Consider the following 15,584-nt stretch of genomic DNA (forward strand, 5'->3'; position numbering starts at 1 on the left):
AAGCAGTTTTAGCTTGGTCCTCTAATGCAATTGTGATTTGATTGTAACCAGAGTACCCATCTAAAAAGCTATAAGCTTCCTTGCCCGCAACTCTTTCAAGCACATGTTCTGAATATGGCAAGGGATAATGATCTCTCCTAGTAGCTGCATTAACTTTCTTGAGGTCCACGCACACTCTTAGTTTCCCATTCTTTTTTGGCACAATGACTATTGGAGAAACCCATTCTCAGTGCTCAATAGGGTATATGAATCCACATTGGATAAGTTTTTCAATCTCCTCTTGTACAATTTTGGCGTACTTAGGATTCATTGGATATGGTCGTTGCTGGATGGGTTTAGCAGTGTTGATCATGGGAATTGTATGTTGCACCACAGAAGGTGGAACACCCTTCATGTCATGATATGTCCAAGCAAAGATATCCTTGTATTCCTTGAGGAGCTCCTTAAGTACAGCCTCTTCAGTTTCGGTAAGGTCTTGAGCAATAAACACTGGTTTAGACTCCTCACCTGGTTCTACTAATTCTATCTCTTTAACTACCGTTGGACCATCATAGACTCCACTGCTTCCATTGGTAGGTATTCGTTGGGCTTTGGCATACACAACCTTTCGCTCCCCCGTGGTATAAGATTTAAAATGTTCAGGAGTCGTATGTAAGTCAGCAGGCTCTTGTCCTGACAGAGACCTTTCTTTTAGTTCTGCCTCCTTTTGTTGTTGTGCTAACTCTCGGTTTTGACGTCTTCTTATAGTTCGACTCAACTTCGGCTCTGTAACCTCCAATTGAGAGAGGTCAATGGGTCGCGGGCTGCACCACATGACACTCTGGAGATGTTCACCCCAATTGTCTACTAGCTTTCGATGAGCATCACATGCCCCTAGATAGCTAAGCCATTCTGCAGTAGATCTTTCCTTGTTTATCCTAGCTCTCACATTTGTTCGATATCGTCGTCTCTTATATGACCTTTGTTTCTTGTTAAGGTTTTGATTTTGGTAAATGTTTGAACTCGACTCGCCTGATAGGTCTTCGCTTGTATCTTCTTCACTCTCATATAAATTACCATAGATGGTCGTACTAGGCCTTGAGTGTTCAGTTTCTATACTTGGCTCACTCGATGTTTCCTCAGGTTCCGAATCCATTTCTTCCTGAGATTCCTTTTTCGATGTGTATTGGCCTGAAGCCTTTGAGAAATCATCAGTTTCACTCTCAGGTAGGTGTGCCTCTTTCTTATCATCGGATGTTACATGCGCTACACCTAACATGTTTACTGGTGCAATGTGTGGTATCTCTTCCCCATCTTGTGTTACCCAAGTTGTTCCTCTAGCTCCCCATGTATCTATAGTTGCCGCTAGGTGTACCCAATCGACATTGTCTGACTCAGCCATTCCGGGTAGGATATCCATATAAGGAGAGTTCTCCCCAATATCCGTGTCTTCGTTACACGTGTAACAATACTTAAAAGATCAACTCAAATGACAGAGTCTTGGAACTGTAAGTAGACGTGGTTTTTGGACTAGTCATGCACCATTTTTGCTTCCCTCATGAATGGACGCCCTAAGATCATCTCAAATGACATAGGATGCTTGGAAAAATCCATAATAATGAAAGTCTGCCTTACCTTGTGTCCCAAGACCTTGATTCTGAGATCCTTTAGCATTCCAATAGGCGTAACAATAGATCCATTAGCCATTTTTACCACTACGCTTGTGGCTTCAAGGTGAGGTCGCCCCATAGACTCCCAACAACTCTTTGTCACCATGCTGACTCCCGCACCACCGTCAAGGACCCCCTTTACAGTTAATCCTTTAGTAGTGATTGGTAGAGTAGCATTATCTTCATCACCTTCAAATTATTGCCCCAACTTGTTAACGGGTACTTCAATTACAGATTCATGTCCCGCTAGGTCAGATGGTGGTGCTAAATGTTCCTCATCGTTCATTACCGAGTCAGGTTTGTTCATATGTGCAAACTGTGGTAATCCGGCCTGTAATTCTCCATTGAGGAAGGCTCGAAGAGCTGAGACTAGCTCGGGGTCTTTATATAGTTTGGACATGATGGTGGTTCTAACTTCTGAAGACATGAAATCCATCAATTTGGCAACATTTAATGGCATCTTGTGGGACGTAGGACCCTGACAAGAGAATGGTGAAGATGGAATCTCCACTTCCTCAAGGGGGTCGAGCATTCCCTCACCAAACATTCTCTCTAGTAGGAAAGGTGTGTGTCCACTTTCAGATGTCCTACCCTCACTCTCTTCCCGAATGATACTGGGTATAGCTAACGGCCTGTAGTTCTTGTGAGGTTGAACTTGTGTGGGAAACACTATGTCCGACATCTGGATATGTTTGGGTTCAGGTTCTAATGTTCGTTGAGTTTCTTCCACCAAACCCCTCAGTTGTTGGACTCGTTCAATTTCCACTGTTGGGTTTGGATAGGTTCCAATCTTTCTCTTGCAATCCTCATTTTTTGTCTCTCGTGGCTTATCTTGGGGGTTCACAACTGGGTGGTTTAACTTTGAATACTCTTTTGGTGTTCGTCGTAATTCCCTCTCGTGATCCTCCTCATTGGCTTTTTCCTTTGTAGTAATAGTTTTGGTCTCCGTGGTCTCTATCGAATCTAAGTCATCCTCAGGGTCATTCATATACACGGGATCCTCTCTTGTCCCTATGTTAGTCTTTGAACTAGGTTTTGAGCTAGAAGCATTAAGGGATTTCTTTCTTCGTGTTTTCTTCTTTCTCGCTCGGCCAATGGATGTAGCATCTCTCTCTTCGAGGATGTAATTTTGCTTTTGGAGCATCGACCGTGTGAGTGCATTCACTGGTGCTATGTTTATGGTTGGTGGTGTCCCATCAACAATCTCTATTATGTTCAATGGTGTGATTTTCGGTGCGTTTGGATTGTTAGGACACTGTGCGATCAAATGATCTATGCCACAACGATTACAAGTGAGTATTGGCATTGCCAATGCACTCCCTTGACTTGTTTGCATTAGTGCGGCATTCTTTTGCATTCTAATGGGGCACTCAGCTACTCGATGTGGTCCACCACATTCGAAGCACTGAAGAGGTGGTCTCCGGGCAAAACTATTAATGTTTTGGCCTCTTACTGCTAGCGCAGTAGCTTGATATACCGGTTTGATTTGTCCCCAATGGTCTTCCATATAGTACATGGGACACTCCTCAAGCATGTTGACTCCATAGGTGATACTAGAGTCTATGTCCTCTTCGCAATCTACATAAGTACTAGATGACTCGCAACCTATTTGGTTCATAGGTGTAACTCTTGGATGAGGGGGTTGCGGTCCTAGCACTGGAGGTGGCAATGGTGTGGTTTGGACCACATTTTGGATTCTAGGGACCATGTGCTGTAATGGCAACTGTTGCTCCATGGGTGGGGTAGGCATCAATGCAGGAACTCGAGGTGAATCTGCCCAAGCTATAGGCGGTCTATTTTCCATGATGCGTTTAAGCATTAGGCAATCCTTCGCTTGATGGCCATACCTACCACACGCGTTACAAGTCCCGTTAAACTGTACTCTGAAAGTAGGGCATTCACTCGTAGTATGTGGGCCCAAGCAGATTGAGCACCATTGCTGCTCCCTTCTTGGATACATATGAGTGTTTTGTGGAGCACGATTACCCCTAAGGCTTTCTTGGATGGCCTTGGTGAGATATGCCAAAGTCATCTCAGATATCGTTTGCTCTTTCACAATTGGCTTTATCTTCATTGGCTCATGCCCTGACGCTTGCGAGCTACTAGACTTCGGCTCGGCAGACACTCTTTCTCCTGCAATCATTAAATTATCCTCCAATTGGATTGCATTCATGGTGACTGCTTCCCAAGTAGTGATACCTCTAATGACTAGGCCATTATAGATACTTTCATGTCGTAGTCCCCTAATGAATCTATCGAGCAATTGGTTGTTGTTGAATCGCTCGTTTGGATTGCATCGAGAATTCAAATTCTTTAGGCAACTAATGAAGTCTCTCACGGATTCACCTTCTTCTCGTTGGGCTTTCTGGAGCTGAGAGGCTACACCCCAAAGTACTCCCTCTCGTATGTGCTCTTTCAAGAACAATCTCCTAAGAGTAGAGTAGATCGTTTTCTCTTCTACTCTTAAGGTTCTATACCAATCTCCAGCCTTTCCGCTTAGGGTCAAACTCAAAGCCTTACACTTATGTAGCTCATTGTGCTCTTCCAAGGAATCGCACACATGTTCAAAGACTTCCATATGCTTTCTAGCATCTCCGTCTCCACTGAATTTCTGTGTGAGCTTAGCTACTTGAACTGCCTTGCTCCTAGGCTCTCTATCAGGTGCACTACGCATGTTTTCCGCAATAGAGCGACCCATAGTTTGAGCAAATGCTGCCAAATCCCCTATTTGAGCACGTATAATGGGTGTATGTGCTCCTGGAACCACATGTGAGATGGGAGTTGGCCTTGGCCTTGGCATATGCGCGGCTCTTGGGTCCCATATTTCGTATGGTGGTGTACCAGACGGTGGTCCAAAGTTTACAAGCATGGCCCTAGGCATAGGGGGTGCCTGATATGGCATGTTATTATTAAATGACATGGCTCCACTTGTATGAGAGCTTGGATAATGCCATTGTGGATTGTAAGCTCTTGGGATAATCGGAGGTGTAGGAGCTACATGAGGCTGAGGTACAACAGGTGCACATGATTGATACATACATGTAGGTATAGTTAGGGGCACTGTGCTACTAGGCATCGGCGTAGTATTAACAAATGAACTCCATGGTGTACTTTTTGTCATGCTCACCACTGGGATATGCATGGTAGCCGTAGTGTCATTAACAGAAAGATGAGCTAGATCTGGGAAGGTAAAGCTGCCACTTGTGGGCTCAGATTGTATTGAGGCTCCTGGCGAAACAACATATGGAGGATCAATGGGGCTCACTGAGGGAGTCTCCATTTGTGATAGGGTTGGTTGGTTGGCCTTTCCCGTATCCAAGAATCTCATTAGGCCTGTTGAAGGCATGTTGATCCCTGTGTTCTGTCTTTCTAACTCGACAATCCTATGGAGGACATCACAGACTTTTTGTTGTTGCTCATCTATGCTAGTAGCACCCGATGTGGATTGTAGAACATCTAACCAACCCACATGATAGGTGTGTCCTGTGTACCGATCAGTTAAAGCTTCCGCTTGTAGGTCATACTCCCAATTTTCGTTTAGGAATATCCCATCTAGGCCTGGCGTGCTGGAGGTTTCCCTCGAAGTGGAAGCATTATTGCTCCCCATCGCTTGCCCCTCCGTGACTGCTACCTTGGGAGCACTCGGTTGCTCGGCTGGCATGATTGTTATCATAGGAGCCTTTGCTTTCAGGGCTCGACTTTGTTCTAGCCTTCGTAGGTTCTCAATTTCCCTCTCCCTTGTTGCTTGCATATAGCGTTCGATCTCTTGTACTTCGGCAAGACTCCTACCATCGGGTAGTAAAACCTCAGAGGGAGATAGTCCTAAAGGATTAGGAGGTGCAGTGTATGGAACATTCACATGCACACTCTCAAGAAGCATAGGGTCTATTTTAGGCATGAATGACGAATTCACTTCCCCACTCCCTTCATTTATTTCATTAACCGCATGTTCGGAGTGAGTAGCTCTACTAAGGGTCTCTTTTAAGCGGCTAAACACGCTGGACCCGGGCCGTGGGCCCATGGCATGCATGTCTTGACTTGAACTATCAGGGTTTGGTGTAGGATACCCCTCCATGACTTCGTAGTCAGAGGAAGAATCACTAGATGCGATATGAGGATCTTGGGTCGCGCTACCTTGACTCCCGGCCGAAGGTCCAGAACCTAGGGTGGAGGAATAATGGGTGCCCGCGTAAATGGAGGCACTACCAATATGCTCGTGCTCTAACACTCGTCCAGAGCGTAGGTTCATATGACTTGGATCCCCTAGAAGTGTCAGTGAGTGCCCGTGAAGGCTGCTCACCTAGTAATTTTGGGTGTTTTGCAACCCAAGTCTTTTCTTATTTATTTATTTTTTGATTTTTTGGTCCTTTTTCTCTGACCCAGCTATAGAATAGAACGTATGATAGCTCAAAACGAGCGTCTCAGTCAGAGGGATGTGCCGTGCTTTATAGCCCTTCGTTTGGTCACTTTATGCCCTCGGAATCCCTAAAACCGTCAACTTCTAGTAGGGAACTAGGCCCAAATTAGAAAGTCTAAGGGTGCAAGTGGGAAGAGAAGGGAGGAGAGTGGAGGACTTGCCCCACATGCTCTCATTCCCTCTTGAGGGGGTAGGGTATATATATAAGAGTGAGTCTAGTATATATCATAAGACTGAGGACTGAGGCTCGGGCTTGGGCTTGGGCAAATGATCCCGATCCCGATCAAAATTTTAGTGTAGCCCCCCAGTCACTCACGCTTAAATATTTTCGGTTTTTTTTATTTATGTTATTTAATTTTTTTAAAGGCGACGACCGCGCGCGGTTTAGGTGACCCTTTCTTGGCCACACACACTGTCAACACCTACCTAACCTCTCTATCAGCAGCTCACAAACAACTCACTACCTTATCTACTTACTAACAGTGCTGCTAACCACTAACTAATCTGTTAACCACTCTGCTAACTGCTTACTGACAGTGGGCTAACTGTCCACCTACTTCCTCTCTCACTACCTTACTGTGCAAAGACTGTGTGCAAGCAAACCTTGACAGAAAACTGTGTACAGACTGTGTGCAAACAGAAATTGCTAACTGCCTTCCTACTTATTCATTCACTGCGAACAAGCTAAGGACTACTAACCGTGCAAAGACTGTGTGCAAACAGAAAACACAACATTATGCAGAAATCACAGAACTTGCAGACAATACAGAAATTAACAACTTGCAGAAAAATAACTCATTCCTCTTCCTCTTCCTCTTCTTTCCTACTACAAACAACTCATAGGAGAAGCACAAAGTGCCTCTTGGGCTTAGTGCAGGGCGATTCCCCGACAGCGGCGCCAAAAATGTGCGCTCCTTGCCGCACTGTCGAAGCAAGGGCCTTGCCTAACACTGTGTGCGAGCCATAGACGGCTCCAAGCACACAACTAGCTTAACTAGTAAGCTCAAAAGAGGGCAATGGTGTGTCACTCACCGCTCTATGCTCCTCCCGTGGAGGATTTCTCGCCGCGAAGAAGAAGGAGACGCCGCTACGTCGCACTTAGCTGCACCGCTGTTGTGCCGCCGCAATGCTCGATCGCGCTCTCTCTCTCTCTCTCTCTCTCACACACACACACACACACACACACACATACACACACAAGGAGGTGAAGAAGAAGAAGATGGAAATGGAGATGGAGCAAGAGCACTCTTCTATTGCACAAATGAGAGAATGAGTGAATTTTAGGTTTAGTTGGCTTTTATATGAGCTCACCCCATTCACACTCGGGCGCCCATGCTTAGCCAACTAATCCCTTGAATGTCCCAGTTAGAGTGCGCCTCTCATCGGCGATCACTCTTACCCTTTTCCTATTGGACCGACAAGCCCAGTACCTGACTCTACCAAATAAATAACACAATGTCCACCGTAGGTTACAACGTCCATCTCGTAGGTGATAGGGTGTCCGTGAGCCATGAGGGTTAACAACAGTGCTCGTGGCGGCCTCTGAATCCGTGTCGGCATTGCTTTTGCTCTCGAAAGCTTTTAGCCACGAGGGTAATCCTTGATCGAAGTGAAATCATCCGTGATTTCTAGACAAAAACACCCTGGGAAATTTCTTTCCAAAGGTGCGGAAGCACTTCGCGTCGCTTCCTCTCGATTGTGTTGGGCCTGTCGTGCAGCCATGGCTCTATTGCCAAAGCTCGTGCATGAGAATGCATGGCACAACATGCATACCTTCGAACAAGAACCGTTGCCTTTATTCGAGGGTCGCATGCATCCTGGCAAACCTGACTGCCCGACAGTATGCCGTTGCGGGTGGCATGCAGACATGCCTGTCGTGCAAGTTGTGTAGCTATACATGCCGTGCATGTATGGCCTTGACAGATAAGAGATACATGCCTTGTGTTGGCCATGCATGCGAGATACTCTGCTGCCTATGGGAAACCACTGCATGTTAAAAAATAAAAAATAAAATAAATTTTAAAAAAAAACAAACAAACCCTGCTGCAGTGAAGGTAAGGCATGGCCGCCTCTGCGCAGGAGATTGGCGAGGGAGGGAGGGAGGCTCTGCATGGCCCAAGCGACCTCAGCCAAGCCGTTTTTGTCAGCGCCGATGCAGGTCGAAGTGGTTTCGTCGATTGGCTGCAGGTCGCCCTCGCCTCAAGGGGCCTGTCCCACGGAAATCCGGCTTCGAACTCCTTTGAGCCACCATCCAACTAAGGGTTGGTTGATGCGGCTCTGCCCCGCCTTTGGCTCTGTCCCATGTCCCCATCTCCTCGGTTCTTGCTTAGGGCGCTTGCCCATGGCCTCACAACTCCTCCCTGACAAGAGGGCTTCCGAGAGAGAGAGAGAGAGAGAGAGAGAGAGAGAGAGAGAGAGAGAGAGAGAGAGAGAGAGAGAGAGAGAGAGAGAGAGAGAGAGAGAGAGAGAGAGAGAGATCAAAGATGGAAGATCCATGGCAAGAAGCGCTCGCCCTGCCTCCTTCTTCTTCCTCCCCTTCCCTGAGCTCTGATACCAGTGTAACAGCAGGGGAAACTAGGGTATGAGAGTCCACCACCCAACCACCCTTTTAATAGGCAAGCCCTTGGCCCTTTGCCCTAGTTGGACTCCCCGTTCCACACTGCCTAGCCCGGCCCTGCCCTTGTCTAGTCCGGCCTTGCCGATGTCCTGACAAGCATGTTGATTGCAAGGATAGATACAATGGAGATACTGGAAGTGACAAGAGGATGATGAATGCAAAGACAAGAGTAGGAGGGATCAAGATGATAAAAACCCTAGCTCTTTAAAAGGGCCTCAAGTACAGGAACTTGAGTTAGCATTTCAAGCGTCAAGGATCGTGGTTACTTTGTGCGGCTTGCGGCCTTTCATGAAGGAAAGGAAGGGATTGTACAATGATTCTCTCTGACGTTTTCTACAAAGGATTCATGCTTCTCAATCTTCTGTGTGAGGACATGCTAAACTCTGCTACATTTTGTCAGAATAAAGTATGTTGGCTTTAAGCTCTTTAATGACCTTTGCTTCCAAACCATCCTCGTGATGCTGCTTTTCGACCATATTATTAACACCATTAGGCCGCATGTCAAAGCTCAATACCTACAGTTGGACAAAGCCTCGCAAAGTTAGCCGACTATGTCTGCCCATCCACTTGTCACACTCGTGATGCCATCTTTTTTTGTTGCCTCATTAAATGCCAACACATCAGCTTGGTCGACCATCGCATGCCTACCCCACTATCACATTCAGCCTAGTTTAGTAGGTTTTATTAGAATGCAAAGTTAATATTACTTTAAATAGTGTGAGTTTTTTATTTAAATAGTATAGTGTAGAGTCCAAACACAATATGAGGCATCTACCAGCTCAATATTCATAGCCTACTAGTTGAGCCATTCTATTGTAGTGATTGTGACGGAGCTTATGAACTGAAAAGTCATCACTACAGTAACCTCTGCTTCTCTTTAAGTTAAGCCTATCTTGTGCATCTTTTGTGTTTGTGTCAACTCCTGTTTTGTGTGTGACAAAAATCACATATATTCCTGTTTTGTGTGTCACAGAAATCACATATATTTGCAATAGTGGAGTTTCAAGTTCACAACCACGTCTCAACCTTGACAACAATGCAAGGTTCGTTATCTGCATCCAATTCTCCATGCCTATGCGTTTGCTTGGTCCGATAAATCCTACGGGGCAGGGCATGGATTTCGTTCCTTATAATTTTTGGAACTCTTCACCATACTTTTGATGCCACTTCTGCATGACATGCACTATATATTTAGCATTTTCACTTTGTGTCGTAATGCAAGGCGAAATGTTTTAACTATTCACATTGATTTCCTGTAGCTTGACATAAGCATCGTTCTATACGTTGCATAATTGAAAAACACCCATACACGATTGTCAAGTCAGTAATGCACTTTATTTCACATTGCTTTCATGTAGCTTGACATAAGCATCGTTCTATACCTTGCATAATATAAAAACACCCATACACGATGCCAGGTCAGTAATGCACTTTATTTCTTATTACAGTCCGTCGATGCTTTATGTATTTACTTGTTTTAGAATTTCACAATGCTTCCATTAGTTTGATTTAGCTGCATGTTTTTTTCAAAATGTATATGCTTTCTACTAGGCAAGCCTAATGGACTTTTGTGCTTTCTTGCATGCAACATTGGCCACGTGACATCATATAGACCATCTTGTGGTTGCAATCAATCATTAAAGTAATTAATAATTCATTGTTACAATGTCTGCAATGTCATCTATGCAGTGGTTCGTGCTTATAATTTCGTCCATTTCATGTATCTCGAATCATTTCAAAGCATTGTATTCCCGATGACCTTCCGTCCACCAAGCAAGATTAGTTTAATTAACGGGTCTTGGCCAATGTAAGGTGGAGAGGCCAATACTATGGCATGATTCTGAAAGTGAGCAGATTCTTCCACTAAGAGAAACGGGTACTATCGCCTGCGTTTTTACCTTCGTTGCAATGTGATAAATCATCCACAAGAAGATCTCCTCTCACCTTCGCTAGAAGCGCACACCTGCTTTGCAAAATTAGAATAGCAAAATAATGAGGGCCCCCTTACCTTATATGGTTTTGGTGAAGTGGCCGGAGGGTGTGTGTCAATTGGTCGACGGCCGGCAGTCTAAACGCTACCTAACAATCATTTCTCTATGACGACAACAATAAGGCGCACAAAGGATTGCCGTCTCTCAGGTCACGTCCTACTTTCTCGCGCCATGGGAGCTCCCTTCTAGCACAACGCAGAAGAGTTCCCTCCATCTTCATCTTTGATCGGTGAGAGAATTCTCGTTGTTTTGTCTTAACGAGTTTGCATGTCTTCCGTTGCTCCCAAAATTTGTATTTGCTGCATGTTTGTTGCCTACAATTTTCTCCTGCATGTGGTTGCACATAATCACATAATCTATCTTCTCTGATACGCATGCCGCATGTTGTTGCTTTGTGTGATATGTAGGTTGTTTAACGCTTGCTTGTCGGAGTATAGAATTTTCCATTGAGGAAGACAGTCCAACGGAAGATGGAGTTGGCTGGTGAGGGCAATTTCGTAATGGTGGATTTGCAGAGTGACGGCACCGGAGGTCCAAGTGCAGAAGCCCTTGCTTTGCAAACGGCCCTTGCTGAGGTTGCAGAGTGTCGTGCTAAGCTACAGGCTCTTGGTGAGCCTCCTGATCATGAGGCCGTTGATGAAGCTCGCTTGGCTCTCTCCTCGATCGATGCTGCACTGGCATCAGACTTAGAAAGTCTTCAAATCGCAGAAATGTCTTCTACTCAAGTAACTACTTTGATGCCTTGTACTCTGTGTGTGTGTGTGTGTGTGTGTGTGTGTGTGTGTGAGAGAGAGAGAGAGAGAGAGAGAGAGAGAGAGAGGACTTGGTTTTGAACTTTCCTTTTTCAGGTCGAGAAAGAGAAAAACATACGCGAGGCTGCAGAAATGGCAAAGCTTCAATACCAAGCAATTATCGAATCTTATGAACTGTACCATTCGTATGAGTTGCTGCTAAAGGCAGCAGAGTTAAATATGATGAAACTGTCAGTGTCCCCTGAGGTGCACTTGCCAACAATCGAAGAAGAAGATGAAAGATTGGAGGATGACTGGCGAGCAAACGAAGAGGTCAGTCGGGTTTTATTAGCAGCAAAGGAAGGAAACATAGTGGATGTAAAACTGAGTGGTTGCAAATTAAGTCACTTGCCAGATGCATTTGGCAACGTGTCAACCATCTTTTCGCTTGATTTATCAAGCAATCAGTTGAAGGTACGTCTCCGCGTTGTGTTTAATAAGTTACATGGTCTTCTTGATTTGTATTATGCTCAACTCGCTTGGTTTTACAGCTTCTGCCAGATTCGTTGGGTGGGCTTGTGGAGCTTCACACTCTCAATGTTGAGAGGAATGAGCTACGTGCCCTTCCGGATACCATAGGTCTACTGAAGAATTTGAAAGTTCTTAATGTTTCGCGCAACAAATTAACCTCTCTGCCAGAAAGTATTTCACAGTGCAGGTATGATTCTACCACTCAGTTTGAATGTTTATGGCCTCCAATTTTGTGTGTGAATGCACCTATGCTATGTGTCCTTAATAGTCGACACAACTAGAGAAGGGAACAGAAACCACGTACACACATGCGCGGGGTCATACAGACAATCCTTGATAGTAGCTTCAGATGTGGCTGCAACAGCAGAATCATTCTTCTTAAATTATCTGTGAATGTGTGTGACCATTTCAAGACATGCATGTGACCAACTTCCCGTTCCGAATCCCCATTCTGTGGCTTAGACGTGAGCATGCGTAACAGGGAATGGCAATTTATGCCCGTTTTTGTTCCCCGTCTGTTCCCCATTTCGCGTTCCGATGTTCTGTTCCCCATTCCACTTTTATACGTACAATAGGTTGTATTTATTGAGGCGTCTGCATGTTTGCGCACGCACATGTGTGTGCGCGTGTCTAAAAGAGTTTTTTTTTACTTGCAGTGGTTTGGAGATATTAAATGCTGACCTCAATGAGCTACTCTATCTCCCTTATCAAATTGGGTCGAATTTGCTAAACCTAAAGCAGTTGTCTCTGCGTTGGAATAAGCTGCGCTCTTTGCCAACATCAGTCTGCAACTTGAAATCATTGAGAAGTCTCGAGGTCAAGTTCAATTACTTGAAGTCGTTGCCACAAGCAATTGGGAATCTTACCAATTTGGAATATTTGGATGCAAGCTGCAATTTTACGGCATTGCAAAATTTACCGGACACTATTGGTGACCTTGTGTCGCTGGCAGAAATCGATCTGAGCTGCAATCAGATACGGAATTTGCCAGAATCCTTTGGGAGGTTGCCAGCTCTAAAAAAGATTAATTTGAAGGACAATCCACTGGTGAGTCCGCCCGTGGAAGTTGCCGAGGCAGGAGCAGAAGCAGTTATGGTTTTCATGAAGGAGAAATGGCAGAATTTCTTGGAGGAGGAGAAACAAAGACATTTAGCAGAGGAGAGTCAGCATCAGGAGAAATGGCTGCCATGGGCTCTTAGTGGGTTGAGCAGAGCCTTTCTCGGCAGCGGATCTCCACGAAAATCTTCCAGCACTGAAGATTACTTGGAACAACAGCTGTGAAGGCATGGGGACCGTGTACCAAAATACAGAGGCACAGGGGTTTACCTGGTTCCAGTATGTACTTGCTGGTCAACTCCAAATGTGCCATATAGTGTGCACTTTAGTCATTTATGGGTTATGTATACTTGTTTGTAAGACACAGTTTAGGTCCTAGGAAAGTTTGAAAAGCAGAAGGTATAGAAGGTATTGAATGAAGTCATCCTGGATATCCAAGTCTCCTGAAAATTGTTAGTAAGTTCAGCTGCCTGTTTGTGTCATAGTGTGGGGACATTACATGAAACTGATCGAAGCTTCCCTTTTCTGCTGTTTCGGTGCTTCTGTGTGTATCTTGGCTTGCATTTTGGATACCATCTTAACCTTTAGTAATTCATGCTGCTACCTAAGTTTGGAACTCTGTGAATTGCGGAGTCTTTGATTTTCTGTTACAGGGCTTCGTATAGATACGCCTCTGAGTGAGACGCATGCAGTGCTTTTTGGGGAGGTGACCCATTAGAAGTGAGGGTCGAGCTCACTGCAGATGAGGCAGGTGAAACAGAGGTTGCCGCAATGTTGTGGTGATTACTGCTGATTGCATACGTTGGTGACTATTGATAGCTGAATGAGAACCTAGGATGAGCTGAGGGTGGCCAGCAGGGGCAGGTCTGTCCTATTGTGACGGAGGCATCTTAAGTTTTAACATGACTTGAACTAGGTAACCCTGCGGCCCACTCAAAACCTTTGACTGTGCCTGCATTTTTTGCAGCCACATTCTCTTGCTCATGCCGTGGGTATACATTACAAATGGTGTTTTCTTGGAGATATTTTGAAAGTCTAATCCTTGGAACACTTAGACACCTTCCGGTCTTGTTAGGCTCGCAAAATTCACATCACAGGTAAGACAAGTTTTGACTAGCTTTGACAAGGATGCTATATGGGCAAGACATCTCAAGACTGCTAGACAGCCTTTTATTTTGCAAACGACAATGGCATGCACGCTTTGAGGGTGCAAAGGATTTGTCATCTCACCTATTGTATGAATTAGTTTACTGCATCCTGCATCTGTTGGAATTCCACTAATTGTCGAGGAAACCCATGCCTCATCTTGAATGGTGTAACCCTATTTTGATGTGAAGAATGAACTTGAACCTTAAGAAGTGGATTTTGCTGTCGATGCTTGCTGCCATATACCAATAAGCACCATCAAATCTAGGAGTCAAGAGGTTCTTACATGACTTGGACCGGCTCTCTCACGGATCTCTATTCCATGAACATCAGCCACCCCGTGCACTTGAGTGTGCACACACCACAGCAAAAACACCCAAGCTCTTGACGTTTTGACACTTAGATCAAGTAGCTCGTCATGTCCAAGCAGATTGTAGGTCCTTACAATTTTGTGTTGGATTGCCAAAATCTATTTACTGTAGCTCATAAAATTCTCTTCAAAGTTGAACACGTGTGTGAACTCTATAAGAAGATAATTGATAAAGAGACAAAATTAGTTCAAATCATAATTGTTGATAACGAGCTGTTGCTTGTGATGGCTTGTGACGAGCTATTGCTTGCGATGGCTGATTGTGACGGCTTGTGGCGAGTTGTGACAAGCTGCAATTGCGATCAACTGAAAGCAAGCTCTGTTGTGATTAAAATAGCGAGTGAGGTGCTAAATAAAGCAAGCAGCACAGGATCCGTATTAAAGTAAGCACGACGGGAGCTGTTAGAAAAGCTTTGCCACGTTGGTTAATATATGCGCTTATGCTAACGTAGTAATCAAGATTCAACGTCACACAACATGTACTCAACATCAGGTTCTTAAAGTCGTTTTTGTGATTTCTAGGTCCATATAGTAGGACAGTTTGCACATTTTGCCATGGGGTAGGCTTCTTTTAAATTTTGAAGAACCGTGTGAATTCTTTGCCATACTTCCATATGACACTCAAGTAGTTTGTGCGTAATACAATTTTCCAATGTTTTGCAACACTTCAAAAAACAAAATTTAATAACGCCTTCTATCGCACTCATGTGACGTCACATAATTATTAAGTGACCCTCGTGAGATCTTTACCTGGAAACAATTCTTCTTTTAGGCTACTTGGCTCCAAGACGTAGAAGAGTGCTCCTGTAATGTGAGGCTTGCGAAGTGTTGTCTCCAACCTAACTATGCACTTGTAAGATTGCCCATCTAAACAAGTAAAGGGCTTAGAGAGTTCAAGGTTAGGTTGTCCCAAAAGAATCCAAGTTCTATAGGCTAAAATGTTTGAGCATAGGCAATGAAATCCACATGTGTCATTTAGACCAATTAGTAGCTGAGTGGATATGGTGGAGAACTTACCTTGGGCTAAAAGTACATTAACACTTTATGTTAGTAGTTTTATGCTTACAAATTGGATG

At 44.6% G+C, this 15,584-nt stretch overlaps 1 protein-coding gene across 2 annotated transcripts; it reads left to right on the plus strand.

The window, feature by feature from the left end:
• Positions 1-10,735: 10,735 nt before the first annotated feature.
• On the plus strand, positions 10,736-13,522 carry LOC147427921 (plant intracellular Ras-group-related LRR protein 1-like). Of its 2 annotated transcripts, none has more exons than XM_086497328.1 (5): positions 10,736-10,903; positions 11,082-11,399; positions 11,523-11,879; positions 11,957-12,123; positions 12,593-13,522. In XM_086497328.1, the coding sequence occupies exons 2-5, from the start codon at positions 11,145-11,147 to the stop codon at positions 13,215-13,217; spliced, it is 1,404 nt and encodes a 467-aa protein (XP_086353454.1). In that variant the 5' UTR covers positions 10,736-10,903; positions 11,082-11,144; the 3' UTR covers positions 13,218-13,522. The 2 variants fall into 2 exon arrangements, with proteins under 2 accessions (XP_086353454.1, XP_086353455.1); XM_086497329.1 differs by having other exon boundaries at positions 11,112-11,399.
• Positions 13,523-15,584: the final 2,062 nt, after the last annotated feature.

This window comes from Adiantum capillus-veneris, chromosome 23, assembly GCF_014529385.1.
Source record: "Adiantum capillus-veneris isolate H3 chromosome 23, ASM1452938v2, whole genome shotgun sequence".
Lineage (NCBI taxonomy): Eukaryota > Viridiplantae > Streptophyta > Polypodiopsida > Polypodiales > Pteridaceae > Adiantum > Adiantum capillus-veneris.

Coding starts and splice junctions, on each gene's coding strand:
- LOC147427921 (XM_086497328.1), top strand. CDS start 11,145: ATGGAGTTGGCTGGTGAGGGCAATTTCGTAATGGTGGATTTGCAGAGT. Junction 11,880..11,956: donor TATCAAGCAATCAGTTGAAG/GTACGTCTCCGC, acceptor TTGGTTTTACAG/CTTCTGCCAGATTCGTTGGG. Junction 12,124..12,592: donor GAAAGTATTTCACAGTGCAG/GTATGATTCTAC, acceptor TTTTACTTGCAG/TGGTTTGGAGATATTAAATG.